This window comes from Phalacrocorax aristotelis, chromosome 12 (assembly GCF_949628215.1).
Source record: "Phalacrocorax aristotelis chromosome 12, bGulAri2.1, whole genome shotgun sequence".
NCBI lineage: Eukaryota > Metazoa > Chordata > Aves > Suliformes > Phalacrocoracidae > Phalacrocorax > Phalacrocorax aristotelis.
This window is the reverse complement of record NC_134287.1, coordinates 5,983,024-5,998,335: the sequence shown is the minus strand read 5'-3', so window position 1 is coordinate 5,998,335 and position 15,312 is coordinate 5,983,024. Positions and strand designations below refer to the sequence as shown.

Genomic DNA, 15,312 nt, shown 5'->3' with positions numbered 1-15,312 from the left:
GCACATAAATAAATACACTTATAACGAGGGATGGTAGGCAGCAAAGGTAACAGGAACTTAGCAATTCAAAAGATAGAGCACTAAACCTGGAGATTCTTTTGTGGCTCAGGTTCCTTAGACCACACGCCTGAGATCCCTGGTCTTTAAATAATTTCAAGCTGCTATATATGACTCTGTTATAGCATCCCTTCAGACTGGCTGCATTTTATTTTTTTCTATTAAGACCACAAACCTTAATAATGACCCTCTGCTTATAGCTGTCTTTAGCTGTGTATCTCAAAGTCCTTTTCAAAGACATCATTGCTATCACCACTGCAGTGATGGGCAAACCATGGCACAAACCAGAAGCGTGCCACATGCTTTCTCTTGCCTAAAGTCATGCAGCCAACAACTTCTGGATTGCAAACTTTTCCAAGAGCACAGTTTCATATTCATTTCAGATGACTTCATTAATTTGCAGCAGTTCTTCCCCCTGAAAAATCCACCTTAAAATCACTATTTCCAACCATAACTCCCAAATGAAAAGGAAGTGGGAAAAAAAGCAACTGACTTTTTTTCTCAGGTTGGATAGTGTGTCAGTTTATTTGCAATATTTTGTTTTAACATCCCTTGCTAAACAGGAGGGTTTAAGTCGTAATTCTATTAAAATCAAAAGGGGTTTCCTTAAGGCCTGAATGTCTGTTAGTTGTCTATCAAATCTGAAGGTATTTATGGTCTTCACTAATTTTCTACTGATAGCTTGACTGTAACTACTAGGTCTTTTCTTTACCAGAGGATTTTCTGATACTCTTTCCCCTTGGAAGTGCATAAGCAGAAAATTAACTCCTTTGCAAGTGAAACGATATTTAACTGTAAACTGATACCTTCTATGTATATGGTGTTTTATCATAGGGAATATTTGCTTTTTGAGAAGATGAATAGGGAATATCTGAACATTAGTTTTGCACTGTAAGAGAATAATTTATTATGGTAGTTCTCCTAATTCCTGTTAATAGTTAATTGTAGTAAACAGAAACTGAACTGTTTTTTTCGAGTCAAATTTTAACATAGTTTATTGCATCACTAGACTTGAGCAAGACAAAAGAACAAAAAAAAAAAAACTCAAGCAGGAAAGAAACTGGAGTTTCAAAGTAAGCTAGAGAATGTTCCCCATGACAGAACTGGGCACCAAAGTCCACATCCAACTTTAACATCTCTTCCCCTTTTTAGTTATACAGACTTCAGAGGAAAGACTACACAAATGTCCCATAACTTGTACGCTACTCAGTGGTCTAAAGGCCCAGATCAGAACTGTTCCACATACGAGATTTTTCCAACAACCCCTTCTAGTTGCTTGCTATTTCTTTTTCAGAGGTCATGCCCCCTCACTTCTGCTCTTCCACCTGCTCTGTTCTTCTCCTCTCTAGCAAAAGTCTTATCTGCCTCCACCCTCAGGCCCTAAGGACATGACAGCCATGAAGGTCTTCTGGGACACCAACCCTTGCCACCTCCAGCAGCCTTCTGTTTCAGCTTCCAGTTTCTCCTGACAGCTTTCCACCGTGCAGTAACGTTTTGTCACAACAGCAGCTTTTTTGGCGCACCCACATTTTAGCCCAACAATATGTAGGCTGAATGTAACGTCACGTGAAATCACAGTGCCAATGGTACGCAGTCTTTAGAGTTGAATTTCACAGGCACAGGGGAAGAGGAGGTCACCAGCTACGCTTGCTGTGCTGATGAGTGCAAACACAAGTTCTTTCTGTAGGACTGTTAGGTCCAGCTTGCCATACAGAGCATGGGATTGTGATTAAATGATAAAGCTCTATAATCTCTGTTTCCTTTAGCTTTCTGACAGCTTAAACAGTTCATGAATCTCTCTCACCTCTGGACTTTGGAATGGAATGAGATACAAAATGCAAACATCCCCAGATCCTGCTGTAAAAATCAGATCTTTCGTCCAGTGTGACTGGAGAAGTCAAATCCTCCTGTTGCTTCTTTCTTTGACCTTGCTTCAGCATAGCATAACCTCCACCCGTCTATATTTGTTCTCCTTTCTTCCCTTCACTCTGCACAAGTATTTCATTCTAACAATCCCTTTAAAGTTTCTGTAGGTTTTTTGGTGTTTTTTTTGTTGTGTTTTTTTCTTTCCTTGCTTATCATCCTTCTTTCCAGCTATGCCATCCTGCCTGGACCAATCTCTAAGATGCCCTTAACCCTCCCCCCCTCCCCCCAAAAGCACTACTTTTTTTTAACCTAAATCGCCACGTAGCAGATTATTCTCATACAGAATTTCCTGTCTATGTGATGCTGTTTATAGAAAAGTATGTTTAAGTGTGAGTGTGATCTACCTATGTTTTAAATGAAAATATGGCAACGTGGACAAAATGATTCAGTGTAATATTGAAACTGTGTTGAAAAGCCCTGGTTTAATCGCTGTATGTAGGTAGCAGTGTAAGAGTATAGTATGTTCACAAGACCAGCTGTGCTTAGATAGTGCCTATAGTTTCATTATACTTGTGCAGATATGACATTGCAGGTACCCAGTGATCCCAGAACAAAACATTTTTGTGCTTTACAGAATCATTCAAAACCTACATACTCTACACTACATTAAAATGTGATACATGCTCTTCTTTTGGAAGGCAAAATATGACAACCATATAGTGTTGCAAAGGAGCCCTCCATGCTGCTATGGCTTGTGTCAGCCATAAAAGTGTTGGAAAATAACATTAGATTATCAAGAGAGGGGGGAAAAAGAGTTCCCACATTGGTAGAAATTAATGTAAATATCTCTTTATTTGAAAGTAAGTATTGTTTTTAGTGGCTTCCCTTGTCATCTTGGAAAACGCCTCTGCTGTTTGATTATCTCTCTGAGAGCTGTCTGTTAGGCTTTGGAAGCAAAGCTCTTGTAAGTCAACAGCTGAAAAAGCGTATCACAAGTAATGGAATCAAGTTTTAGTTCTGCTTTTGGATAATTTAGTTTTGGAAAACCATTTAACCTGATAAAAAAATGCTGACCAGCCATCTTTGGGGTTGTAACAGGCTAGACAAGATATAACTGGAACGTTTTAAAATAACCTAAGAATTCCATTGGTTTTGGTTTCTGTTTAAAGGATGAGTGAAATCTGGCCTTCCAACATGGCAGGCAGTTCCAGCATTGTGACCAAACCTAGAGGAAAAAAAAATAAGATTTCAGTTATCTGCAGAATAGAAGCTGAAAAAATGACAACCTGTAGAGTTCAGATCATTTTACTTAATGTTAACAATGTTATGTTAACTGAAACTTCTAACATTTGAATATTTCCTTCTAGCTTGTTGTACCAGTGTAGTTCAGGATTAAACTGTGCCTCTCCCACTGTAGCACGTTACTGTATGCACACCCCAGTGAAGGAAACTGACCCGCTCTGTTTGATGTATTTAACAGAAATGCCTGAACACTACTTCTTTCACAGGTGGAGTTTGACTGTAGGATTCAGTGAAAAGTAATTTTTAGCCATCTGAATATGGCTAAACCATTTTTTGCAGACGATTTGTACGTCCTTGGTCATTAGAAAAGAAAGAACATATCTGCTTACTAAATAGTTTTTTCATTAGATGTATTACGTGGTTTTTAAAATGATTGCTGCTTTAGAGATCTGATTTTGGTTTTATGTAACATCTTTTATAGTGTAAGTACCCTAAAGCACGTTACAGTATGATAGATAAGCAAATATTTCTTTTATAAAGTAAATATCACTGGTTTTATGCGCTCCACAGAAAAGAGGGTTGAAAAACTGATGGAAAACAATGGCTGAAAGTGGCAGTATTTTCTCCTTTGGCTGCAGGGAGCCATCTTAGATTTTTGGTAGACTGCGAAAGGACTTTACATACTGTGTAACTAAGTTTGTTTTGTGACAGCCGTAGTAAATGACAGGGGTAAAAGAAGCTTGGAAATTCTGTTAGCATCTTTATCGTAATCTGTTAGTGTATACATTTTGGACAAGTTCATTTTCCAGATGTAAGCAAAGCCAGACATGCAATGCTACAGGTTTATGACCTCAACGTAAAGTGTTGACTGTGTAGTATATAATTTAGGAAGAATTAAAATAATGCATCCTGAGGCAATAATATTAAAAACATGGCTACATTTTTCAAGCTTAATGCAAGGGCAACTGGGTGAAGTAGGCTATTAATACAAGTGGCTATATTACATGGCTAAATGATTCCTTCGTGGCTTAAAATATAGCCACTGTAGGCATCTCTGCAAGCAGCTACTTCAGTGCTACTGAAGCTGTAGTTACATGGCCAATTTAACTTAGCACAAGTCTGAGCTGCTGTCCCTTTCTTCTGCCCTCCCAGTGCCCCTGCTCGCCCTGCCACTCGTCTCCACCCTCACGCTGGCACTAGGGTTCCCATGACCACATGATGAAGCTGGATCAGGTCCTGCTGATATCTAAATTGGCAAAAGAAAAAAGAAGTTAGTTTCCCAGCTGGAAGTTCTGTGATTCGTCATAGCTGGGTAAGCACCGAGGGCAGAGAGGACCAGAACTTCCCTGTTCAGTGGTAGCCCATGTGGGCTCCATTAAAGTGGCTGTGTAACCCTAGGGATCAAAATACTTCTCCAAAGTTCTAACAGAACTTGATAGAATTCAATGTAAAATAAACAAAACTGATAGATCCATGATTAACCTCTGTTCGATCCCTGCCAGTGCCGCCTCGCATCTATGGTGGATATGATGCTTCAGTAGCTTGAACAAAGACACTTTCAGCCCAAGCAGAGCAGTATTTGCTAGGCTTTATCAGATATGTCAAAAATGCATCAATTTCCCTGTACACCTATCATTTTGATTCTAAACAGGTGGTAAAATCACTTCAGCTAAAGGGAATTTAATGTGAAAGGCATTCAGTTTAATAATTTATAATAATTTAATGCTAAAGGCATAAAATACAACATCTGCAACTTTTGCTATGAGCATTACATGACTTGAGCAAAAATACACAGAGAAAATTAGTTGCTACACTTAGTTGCTAATAGGTAAGAAAAAAACTGAAAGTTATGCTTTGGAGAGGAACAAGGGAGAGTTCCTGTCTCTTTCCAGCTCGGGCATTCCTTAGTGAAACTGCCTGAAAGCAGGAAGGAAAAATCTTGTCAGGGAATGGAAAAGGAAGTACTGGACCATAAAGGGCAGTTTAAAAACCATGCTGAAAGTCCAGTTATGGGGGTTTTTCCTTTACTCTTATTCATGCTGAATAAGTATGAACAGAACTAATAATGCAATACTTTAAGACAAATTTTGGCTTTACAAAAAGCAATGCAACTTTACAAAAATCCTAAAATCAGTGATTCATTTAACTTGCATCTACTCAGTGTATCTAGAACCTATATACATAAAGGTACTGTCTGGGAACCAATCTTAGTGACTTGCGACTATTGGGCAGCATTAAGGTTATTTTGTCTCTTGGAGTAGGTTAATGGGAGAGTTTAAAGTTTAATGCCATACCTAGAAGCTCTGCTCTGTTTTATTTGGCTGTCAGAGCACTATTTGGTAGAGCAGATGCAGACCATTATGCATATAAATGCACCTTTGGTTTAAGGAGAAGAGTTAAGATGCTGTTTAGAAAAGCCTCCCTTTTCTCTAGTGCACACAGCACCTTGCCTTCAAACTATCGAGCCCACAAACTTTTCCAGCCCATTGAAAAAGCACACCTTTCTTTTTTCTTTATCCTTTCACATTCCTTGAACTTCCTGGATCAAAATCTCTACATTAGAAATGTATTTTAGTAGCAATCTTATATGACACAAAGACATGGATGAAGACTGCGCTCAGATCATTAATTAAACTTATACATCTCGTGTCAGTGCTTATGTGCCAACATTAGCAAGACCTTAACACAAAATTAAAGTACTTACTGAACTTTAAGGTAGTTGAAGTCAGGTGTGTGCTTAAAAATCTGGTTAAATATTGGTCAAGCACATTACGTAGTTAGACATCACCTTTTCAATATCCTTCGACAGGTGGCCACAACTGAAATGGCAGATTTGAAATTTGTGTGAGAGGTAAAAGAGGAGGAAAGCCAGAACTCCTCACACTGCTGGAACACCAAATCAAAATTAAGCCTTCGGTGTTCACTCAGTTGTCTTACTTTTTCATTCATTTTCATGCCCTTCATGTGCCTGTAATAGTCTTTCAATCTACATGCCTGCAGGAATGACAGAAATGTTATCTCACCTTCTAAAAAATGCTTGTAGAATTGTGACTAAAAGTAATGTTATCACTGACAGGTGGTAATTTTCTGGGTCCATACCAAGTCCTGTCTTTAATCACTTCCCTGCAATGACTTTGTGCTTCCTCTTTTGGGTGAAATATAAAAACCACTTCACTCTCTTAAATTCTGTCCTGGCTCTCTGTCACCTACCAGGCTGTAGGGTACTAGTCCTTCAGGGAGGTACAGTGGTAAGTTAGTTTTATCTGGAACTGTATTTGAGAGTAACCTAATGCATTTACTTTCCTTCTGCTGCTTGCAGACCTTTCAGAAGAATAGAGTAAGCCTTGTGAATTTAGCTTCTGTGTGGGTTTTCTGTTTTTTAATGCATCAGCTCATATCCAGACAGCTGGTGCATAAAAGGGATCAGTTAACCAAAAAGACTCAGAACAGAGTGGGTCAGTTACAGAACAGAAATATCTTTTACCTTTTTGTGTCAAGAAGTGATGTGCAATACTCAATTAGCATATCATAATAGCTATTTGATTTCTGTACTACCTACAGTAGTACAGTTGGGATAAAGTAATCAGTTGGGATAAAGGGGAGAGTAAGCAGAATAAGAGGGAAGAGGTGTCCAAACCTGAAATGCCTTCAGCTGTTACTAAATATCTATATTTTTAAAAGTTGTACTAAAAAGTGCCTGGCCATCACTGCTTTCTAATATTCAGAAACAGCTGTGAAGTCCTCAAGAGTAGTAAAGAAAAATAACAGGAACCAGGTCTACTGTTCTCTGCTAAATAAAAGTAATTGCAAAAAATACTGTGCAACTTAAACATATTAAATCTTTGGTATTAATATACTGTTCATATATACTCTCGGAGCAAGTCACAGCCTTGATCTCAAATGAGGAAGCAGCTGCACCAAGCAGTTGGGCTGCTTGGTAGGGCTTTTGTTGTCTCAGCCCCGCCAATAAATCTGCATGGGTTCTTTCAATGTGCAGAACTCCCAGTCACCTCCAAGTAATTATTATACTATTTAATTTCATGTTAAGACCGATTCGTGTCAAAGATGATTATGCCTTTACATGCTACATATTTTCATTTACTCAGCCTATGGCAGTACTTATTAGTACAAGAGAGATTGAAAGCTTCTTCATGAAGATTACATAGAGGGCATATGAAGATGAAAAGTATAATCAATATTTAGCCTTTTTGTGCTCCTGTGTGTACCGTGTAAACACACGCCTGCTCTAATTATTGGGTTTGCCTTTAGACAGAGTAGTGCATGATTGAAAAGTGAGCAGAATAGGATGTTATTCAGACTTTTAAAAAAACCACTCTTGACAGAACTAAACTATTTATAGTCATTTCCTCTTGTGCATCTCATGAACGCAGCAGAAGACAATTTGTTGTTCTTTCTTCCTGTTGGATAGGTGTCTGTAATTGACTTCTCCCCATAAGCAAGCCTCTTCCAACTTTTCCTCACAGCTTTGAGATAGCTTTACAGATAAATATCAGAGCCTTGGACTGATGGTTTGGTGTCACAGGTGACCACCTCCAGCTCCAAACTTCTTCCTCTCCCGTCACGAAAGGCATTGCCAGGGGTGGACTGCAATAAGCCCCCAGAGAGGATGACAGGCAGTAACCCCTATCCTAGACCAGCAGCAACCGAAGCAGTTTATCTGATTGCACCTCTGGAATTCAGCTATGTCTTTATGCCTTATACACACGTGAAAGCCATGAAACACCAGCTCCAGTGCAGCCAGCTGATGCCAGCCTGGGTTTTCTTGTGAGGGAGCTCCACTCTTGCTGTTCCAGGGAGTGTATGATTTAGGAGAAGCACCAGAAGGAGGCCTAACAAGAGGAATTAGGTGCTTTCTGTATTTGCAAGTTTCCTTTTGCTTTCCACTAAGCAATAAGAAGGGTGGTGGAAGGTGAGGGGAGTTCTATATAATTAATTGGGTTGGTAAAATGATGCACTGGCAAGTAGTATGAAGTTACATCTCACAAAGACATTCACCCAGTTCACTGAGATTAATGTTATTCCACAAAGACTGTGTCAGGAACACTGTGTTAATGGAAGCCTGTTGTAAGAAAAGTGGTACTTTTCTTGTTTGTTAATTTAGTTTGAGAAGACAGTCCAAGATAAGAGCTTCAAGCTTTTCAGAATCTCAAGCCATACTCTTACAAATCCCCTTCTAGGTGAGCAGATTCCCCTGCCCCCCCAGCAGCAAGCAGGAGTCTTCCCCTTTGTCCAGAAACAATAATTTGCTTTCTTAATTTGGTCACCTGCACACCTGTTTATAAAACTAAAGGCTAACAAAAACACAAAATAAAGACCAGCTGGGGAGAAGGTGGGGGAATAATTGTGTGGTGAGCTGGGCATGCTGTTCCTTCTTTAGTTTTATGTTTTAATGTGGTTTTTGTTTGGTTTTTTAAATAACAGGTAGCTGTAAAAATTTTTAATTTTCTACTGGTTTTTTTCATCTTCTAATAACTTAGATTTTATTCTCCAAATTCCATTATACTCTTCCTCACTTTGTTCTCTCTTTTGTGAAGCCTTATAGCTGAAGCTATAGGTAGGGTTTTTTGGGGGTGTTTTTGTTTTAAGTCTAAATTTGTACTTACCAGATACTGTTCTAGGTTTCCAATGCTAAGCGTTTGAATTTACCCGAAAAACAAGAAAAAAACCTGCTTTTTGGTTTTAAGTGATCTATTAGGCTGACTTTCTCAAGACAAAAATCAGGACTACAACTACCTACATTCTTACTTTAAGTGAATGGAGGTAGTAATGATCTGCAGAAAATGGGACTTTCTAGACACAGAACTTCAGGTTGCCCTGTCCGTGGGAAACAGATGTGCCCAAAAAAGGTGTAAGAACTGAAACTGGAGTGCAAACTGACTGATTTACAGTGATTATTTTTTTTAATTATTATTATTTTGAAACCAGTTCAACTTTATCAGTCGAAGACCTGGCTGTTATTAGGAGGAGGAGAGGAATATGCAGGTCACTTAATACTGAATATGTCAATATTGTTTCCAAAGCTTCCCTTGCAGACCTTCTGTCTGAATATATCCTGTGCAAAATTCTGCCCTTTTTTAACTAAAGAAACTGGTCCCAGGTGCAGACAGTGATTTTTCAAGAGGCACAACAGATAATTCAGACAGTCCTGTAAGCACCAGAAATTTAAGGAGGTCTAATTCTAGTCCTCCAGATAAACAGAAATAAGTATGCTTGTAATATAGAGAACTTCCTGTGATTCATTTTAAAATTGGTTTTTGTTTTGCCACCACTCCCTACTGACGCTGCAGTCAGCCCTGTTTCCAAAAACATTATCAGCACCGCTCCCAACTGCAAGCTCGCACATCTGTGCTCACGGCCAGATGCACTGAAGCAACTGTGCCCAGTCCTCCCGCCCCAGGGATCACATAATAGATTCTTACAGCAGAGGGCTGTCGCTAGCCATGCCCTGTCCCGTGCCACTGACGTAGGCAGCCGTACAGCTAAAATACTGACAAGTAGAGTGTGTGCTGGAGGTCCAAAGTACTGGATTCGCTGCGCGCAAGCCGGGGAGCCGTGCCGTTCGGGCGCACAGGAGATCCCGCGCTCTTCCCAGCGGCAGGGCGAGGCCAACTGCTCTAAGCCATAATATGCATATTTACATAACGTATATTTGTAAATGTCTTCATAGATTTATAATACTGGTAAATACAGTTTGTCAAAAAAATTGTCTAAATGGTGGGCGAATTCCTTATTACACAGATCTATCTGAAATTAAGGCAGGCTCCTCTTTCTCAAGTCTGGTGACTCTGTACCACATCTGAGTTGAAAGCTTATTACATGCTTTATTCTTCTTCATGTTATTTATATTTTTCTCTTTTTTGTTTTCCCCTTTTTTTGTGTGTTTTATTTGGGTTTTTTAAATTATTTTAACTTTAGAAAGCTCTGTGGGATAGCTTGTATGCAAAAGAGCCAAAAGCTTTCACCTGATGTTTGAGTGGGGGTGTGTCACAGGTCAGGCCCACCCATCACCCTTCACTTGACATGCATTCCTCGTATGCTGAGCTGTGACCAGATCAAAGGGAGAGTGATTTTTTTTTTTTTTCATCTTGTTTTATCTCAAGGCGGCTCTACCAGTCCTTGAAGCACAGCTAGGTATTTTATGACACAGCAAATTTTTCTTTCAGGGTGCATTGTATTTGCAGCGGTAGACCTTTCCGCCTTCTTTTACATATGTATCACAGCTAGTGACCCCTCTGATAATCTGATTTGCTGGAGGTCAAAATTGATAAGATATGGAAAATAGCAACACAGGGCTAAAAAGTGTTTGCATTTAGGATTCGCTGAACAGTCCTTTTTGTGTTCTCCCCTCCAACATGTAGAATTTCTAATGTATTTGTTAGTAACCTAAAACTTTTTAGAAGCACCTAGAGCCAACACTTGCAAACTTCTCACCTGCAGAAGTTTGAAAATCTATTCTGTATGCAGTGAGTTCCTGATCAAAGGCTCGCATCCAGTCTGTACCTGTCAAAATTAAACTGGATCTCAAAATAGCTATTTACTGCTGAAAAGTGTTTTCAGACTGCACCTTTATCTGCAAGCTGGATTTTATATAAAAAGCTCTCAGCCAAGCTGAATGAAGAGTTGGTGCTTGTAGTGAAACAACTCTTAAGTGGACCTCTGAATTATCTTTAACTGCAAAGCGAGGTAAAACTACCGTTACTTATTTTCATTTACAGTATTAGCTGATTGAGGTCCTTGAATGTTTCTAGTGTCTGTTCATCCCAAGAGAATAACTAGAGAATAAGCATTAGTTGGTGACAAGGTCCTGACTCAGACATGTGAAGAAAGAAGGTTGTAGTTACGTACCCGAAGCAAGGGCTGCCCTCATTGGGCCATGGTAGCCTCCATTTCCTAGATACTCTCAGGGCTGCTCCTCTGACAAGTTTTTCCCACAATGAACCATCGTACTTGGGGTATTGTCTTAAGTAAAGAAAAGTATTGAAGAGCCAGACAAAAAGTATTTGATACTAGTCAGATAGGCAAATTCAGGCAAAATGTTAAGTGTATAAATGGCCTTCTGAGCTTTGCTTTCCTCATCGCTCTGGAATGGCCTTTGGGCTTGGGTTTGAGACCCCTAAGATTTGGAGAATCATCTTGCTATAGACTTTGCTATCTGCCTCCCATATTTTCTACTCTCTCTAAAATCACAAGTCAGTTCCTTGTAAAACTTGTCAGTTGTAGCCTATTATATCGGCTAGCATTTCAAGAAATGTCAGCCTCTAGCTAACCGGAGAGAGAAGTCTTTGCAGCTTGTTCAACTTTATGGGTCAAAGGGGATTTCACTTTAAGTGGAGGTCATCCGTGCTTGATGACTTCCTACGCTATATAGTGTGCTGGTTATCTGCTTAGTCTCACAAGCTTGATACAAGTTGTGTGGAGGCAACAAACTACATATTCTAGCAACTCCAAGAGCTACATAACATAAACATTACACAAATACATATTAGATGCTCCCTAATTAATCACAGTTTGTATTGTGATAATCAGAAAATGAAATGGTTCCAGAAAAAGAATGAGGAATAAGAGGCAGAGCAAAAATAGGAATGTTTTTATTTTGGTCCATCTGCATTGGGAAAAAGTGCTGATCGTACTAGTGGGGGCACATGTGATTATCTCTAATTTAAATGCATTTTTTTAAAAACGGAAGTATGTATTAAAATTCTCTTTTAAACTATAGCCTTTTTCAGTGCACATGGAATACCTGTGATAGTCTAATCAGTTCACCTAAGTGTGATCAAACTAAAAGCAAACTGTTCTGGGTACTCACAGTTATAAATCTTGGGTGGGTTTTATTGGGGGGGCCGGGGGGGCAGGGTTTAGAGACCAAAGTGACAATATAAAGAGTCATGTGAAAAACGAAACACCTTTTTTCAAAATAAAGCCATAATTTTACCATTGTAAACACAGAGATGAGCAATAACAATATTCAGATCTAAATCTACCGTTAGGTTGGTTGGTTAGTTTTTGCTTGGGTCCTACCTGTAACAAACAACACGTACTGGAAGAAAACCAACCCATACTTACATACATTTCTAATTAAAGACTGGCAAGCATTTCTGAAAAAGGATGAAGACACTTGCAAACAACCATTCTCCCCAAACTAGAACTAAACCATTTAAATCTCCTCTCATCCTTTTCATTCCTCATTACTTTTCATTTATAGACACGGGCAGGTGCCAGCTGGGGCACAAGACAGAAAGAGTAAACTGCGGAAGATGGCTATTTGTGATGTTTCAAGCGTAACCAGAAGTTGAATCTATTGAGGGGGGGAAAAAAACCAAACCCCGCAGAAAAGGAGAAGTAGTTCTGAGATCTTCACCCCAGATTTGCAGATTTAATCTGGTTAGTTTAAATAATAGTCCAAGCTGTTCTCATAAATGTAGTGCGTTGTTGCAGGAAATCTTGAAACATTTTGCTATGCACCTGTTTCTCACATCTATAAGTAATTTTTATATCAGCAGGTAACACTGTATCCTTTTGCTGTAAATTAATAGTATGAGTTTTGAGCAAAATATGTGCTTGTGAATTTAGTCAGTCATTCTCATTATTCTTTTCCTGCTGAGTTGAGAACCTAAAAAGAATAGGTTGAATTGTTTGTCAAGTCAAATTGAGCAAAGATGTAGTCTCTGGGAATATTATTTAAGTGTCAGACACATGATCTCTAGCCTGTCAGAGCCAGATACTCCATGTGCTTGTGTTACAGGGCTGCTGAAAATGTGGAATATCCTTGAATAACAGCCAATGTAATGAAAGGGTCAGACTTTTTTGTCCTGTTAGTAAATTTTGTTAAGACTTTATTTATTTCAGGATTCAAAAAACTGACAAGTAGTCAGTTATTTAACTGTCTTTTTTAAGCAAGTCTTATAAAGTGGGATTGTCACTAGTTACCGCAATTGCTATAAAATCAGCAGCAGAGGTAGGAAGGTCCCTGTTGGCATAAGCCTCCCGCTCTATTGCTACCTGATGCCTTGAGTGGCTATATGTCTGCTCAGCCTGAACCACGGACTGCAGAGGAATAATCACATGATATTTGTGCAGTTATTTCCTGATTTTTTTTTTGTAGCTAATTGTCACCAAATGCCAATTTCCTTTGAAGAAGCTGTTTTTGTTTTTAAGAGGCAGCTGTAATTACTGATGAAGATGGTTTCTTTTTAGCAATGCTCCGCATGTTACTTAACCTTCTGCATAACATTTAAAGAAAGCTTTAAAAAAGGGAAAGATTATTTTGTTTGCACTTGTTTTTGTAACCAGAGCTTCCAAGAGTCTCTTGGTAGCCTGATCGTGCATCAGACATGAGGTAGGCAAGACTAAAACAGAATGAAATAGACAACTTATAATGAAGAATGGAAGGCAAAAAATTTTTAAGCCCTTTTTTAAAACAAAAAAAAATCATTGCTTTCCTATATTGGCAGTGATCTTCAGCTCAGGTCTAATAAAAGATACTTAGTTTAGGTGAACAGAAAGAACATGCACTGTGTGAAGAAACTAAAAATATATATACGTGCTATAGAAGTTTCTAGCATGACCAGACTTTCAATGGCTTTCACCTGATCTTGCCTTGATTTTGGTGGTGTCATTTTCTTTAAATGAGAAGGGAGGTGGGATTCTAAATGATGCTTGCTGAGTGGAAAATGAGATATTTAATTTAAATTGCCTTGATTACAAATAAAGTTTAATTAGGTCAGTGCAGCTTGACTAAAAACAGTTTTTGATTCCAGATATCAGTCCACATAACTGCAGTCCTGAGATCACAAGGTTTTACAGCTTAGAGTCACAGATACTCTAATGGTTTCTTAGATGGCCTGGGCCTGGGAATGTATCATTCTCCCCCCTCCTATTGTAACTGCAAACACTCTGGGAATGAGGTAAACTGTCCACTGATACAATGACTCATGTAATGTCAGAAATCAGAGAGCGTTCCCATTATAGGTATGGAGTGTTGTAAAGTCAGTTCTGAACAAAATGCTAACACTGGAAGTATTCTATACTATTCATTTAGGCAATGATGCTCTTTCCTGATGTGCTTGGTCTTAAATCGGTTGTTTAAGCTGCGCTTGATTGTATTAAGGAGGAGGAGAACACAAATCATGTTGAAGAGCTCTGTTAAAAAGGGAGGGAAACTTCATACACAAATGATTTAACAACTAAACTACTTATTGAACATACATTAAGGATTTTTGATATGTGAAATATTACTGGAAATGCACTTCCTGTGTTTTCCTTAATTTATATAAATGGGTGTTCAACAACATGGTAATTTTAATGCTGGCTTTGTCTAATATCTTACAGGAAGCTTCAAAAGATGGTGCATGACATGAAGAAAAATGAAAGTGGGATAATAAACAAGTTCAAAAAGTAAGTTTGAAATGTCAGTCCTAGTTATATCAATTCGGGGAAGCTCAGATTGCTAGCAGAGTGTATAGTACTTTAGTGATGGGACCATATTATTCTAGAGGAATGTACTTCAGCATATGTAAAGAGCTGCAGTCCACTCTGCAACATGCAGACTTGTCATCAGTATTAAAAGTATCTCAAAAGAGTTGCAGAACTGGCCTCCAACAGGAGATTGTGATTGTAGCCCTGAAAAACAGTGTTTGGGTAAAATGCATTTTTCTTATATATTCTTCGGGAATGTTCATCGCCTGTTGTTTGGGGATGTGTGCCTGCCTCCTCAGGCCACTGTTTAGGCTACCTGATGCAATTAAGTTTTAATTTGAGCTCCACCTTGAACCAACCAGTCAGACATCATAGTTAGAATTCCCATAAAAATGCTAAGTCCTCCTGTGTTTCAGTCCCATAAAACAAAACCCAGCATTTCCTAAGATCCTTATTCCAGTAAGAAGTGCTAAACAGCATGCATATGGATGTCACGTGCATATGAGAATCATAAAATATTCATGTGCATTTATACACAGAAATAAATTCCAGTAATTCTGCATCCTTGTCAAATGAATACACCCTTCTCTGTTTCCAGTCAAACATCTATTTAAACCAATTGGCTGTTTAGCACACTTTTTCTTTATGTAATACCTTATTTGCATTCAACTTCCATCTGAATGTGATTTTTCTCATTCAGATGTCTTTCTT

At 38.7% G+C, this 15,312-nt stretch overlaps 2 protein-coding genes across 4 annotated transcripts in view; one reads left to right on the top strand and one right to left on the bottom strand.

The window, feature by feature from the left end:
• Nucleotides 1-15,312, top strand: part of BLNK (B cell linker) — a 102,723-nt gene that overhangs the window by 56,946 nt on the left and 30,465 nt on the right. For all 3 annotated transcript variants that reach the window (XM_075108050.1, XM_075108051.1, XM_075108052.1), the window contains one exon: nucleotides 14,515-14,580. In XM_075108050.1, the coding sequence (XP_074964151.1) occupies nucleotides 14,515-14,580 (66 nt within the window). The remainder of the gene's footprint in view (nucleotides 1-14,514; nucleotides 14,581-15,312) is intronic.
• ZNF518A (zinc finger protein 518A) overlaps nucleotides 2,655-15,312 on the bottom strand; it is a 58,984-nt gene continuing 46,326 nt past the window's right edge. Inside the window, exon 4 of the transcript XR_012662911.1 lies at nucleotides 2,655-3,148. The gene's annotated coding sequence lies outside the window, so the exon portion shown is untranslated. The remainder of the gene's footprint in view (nucleotides 3,149-15,312) is intronic.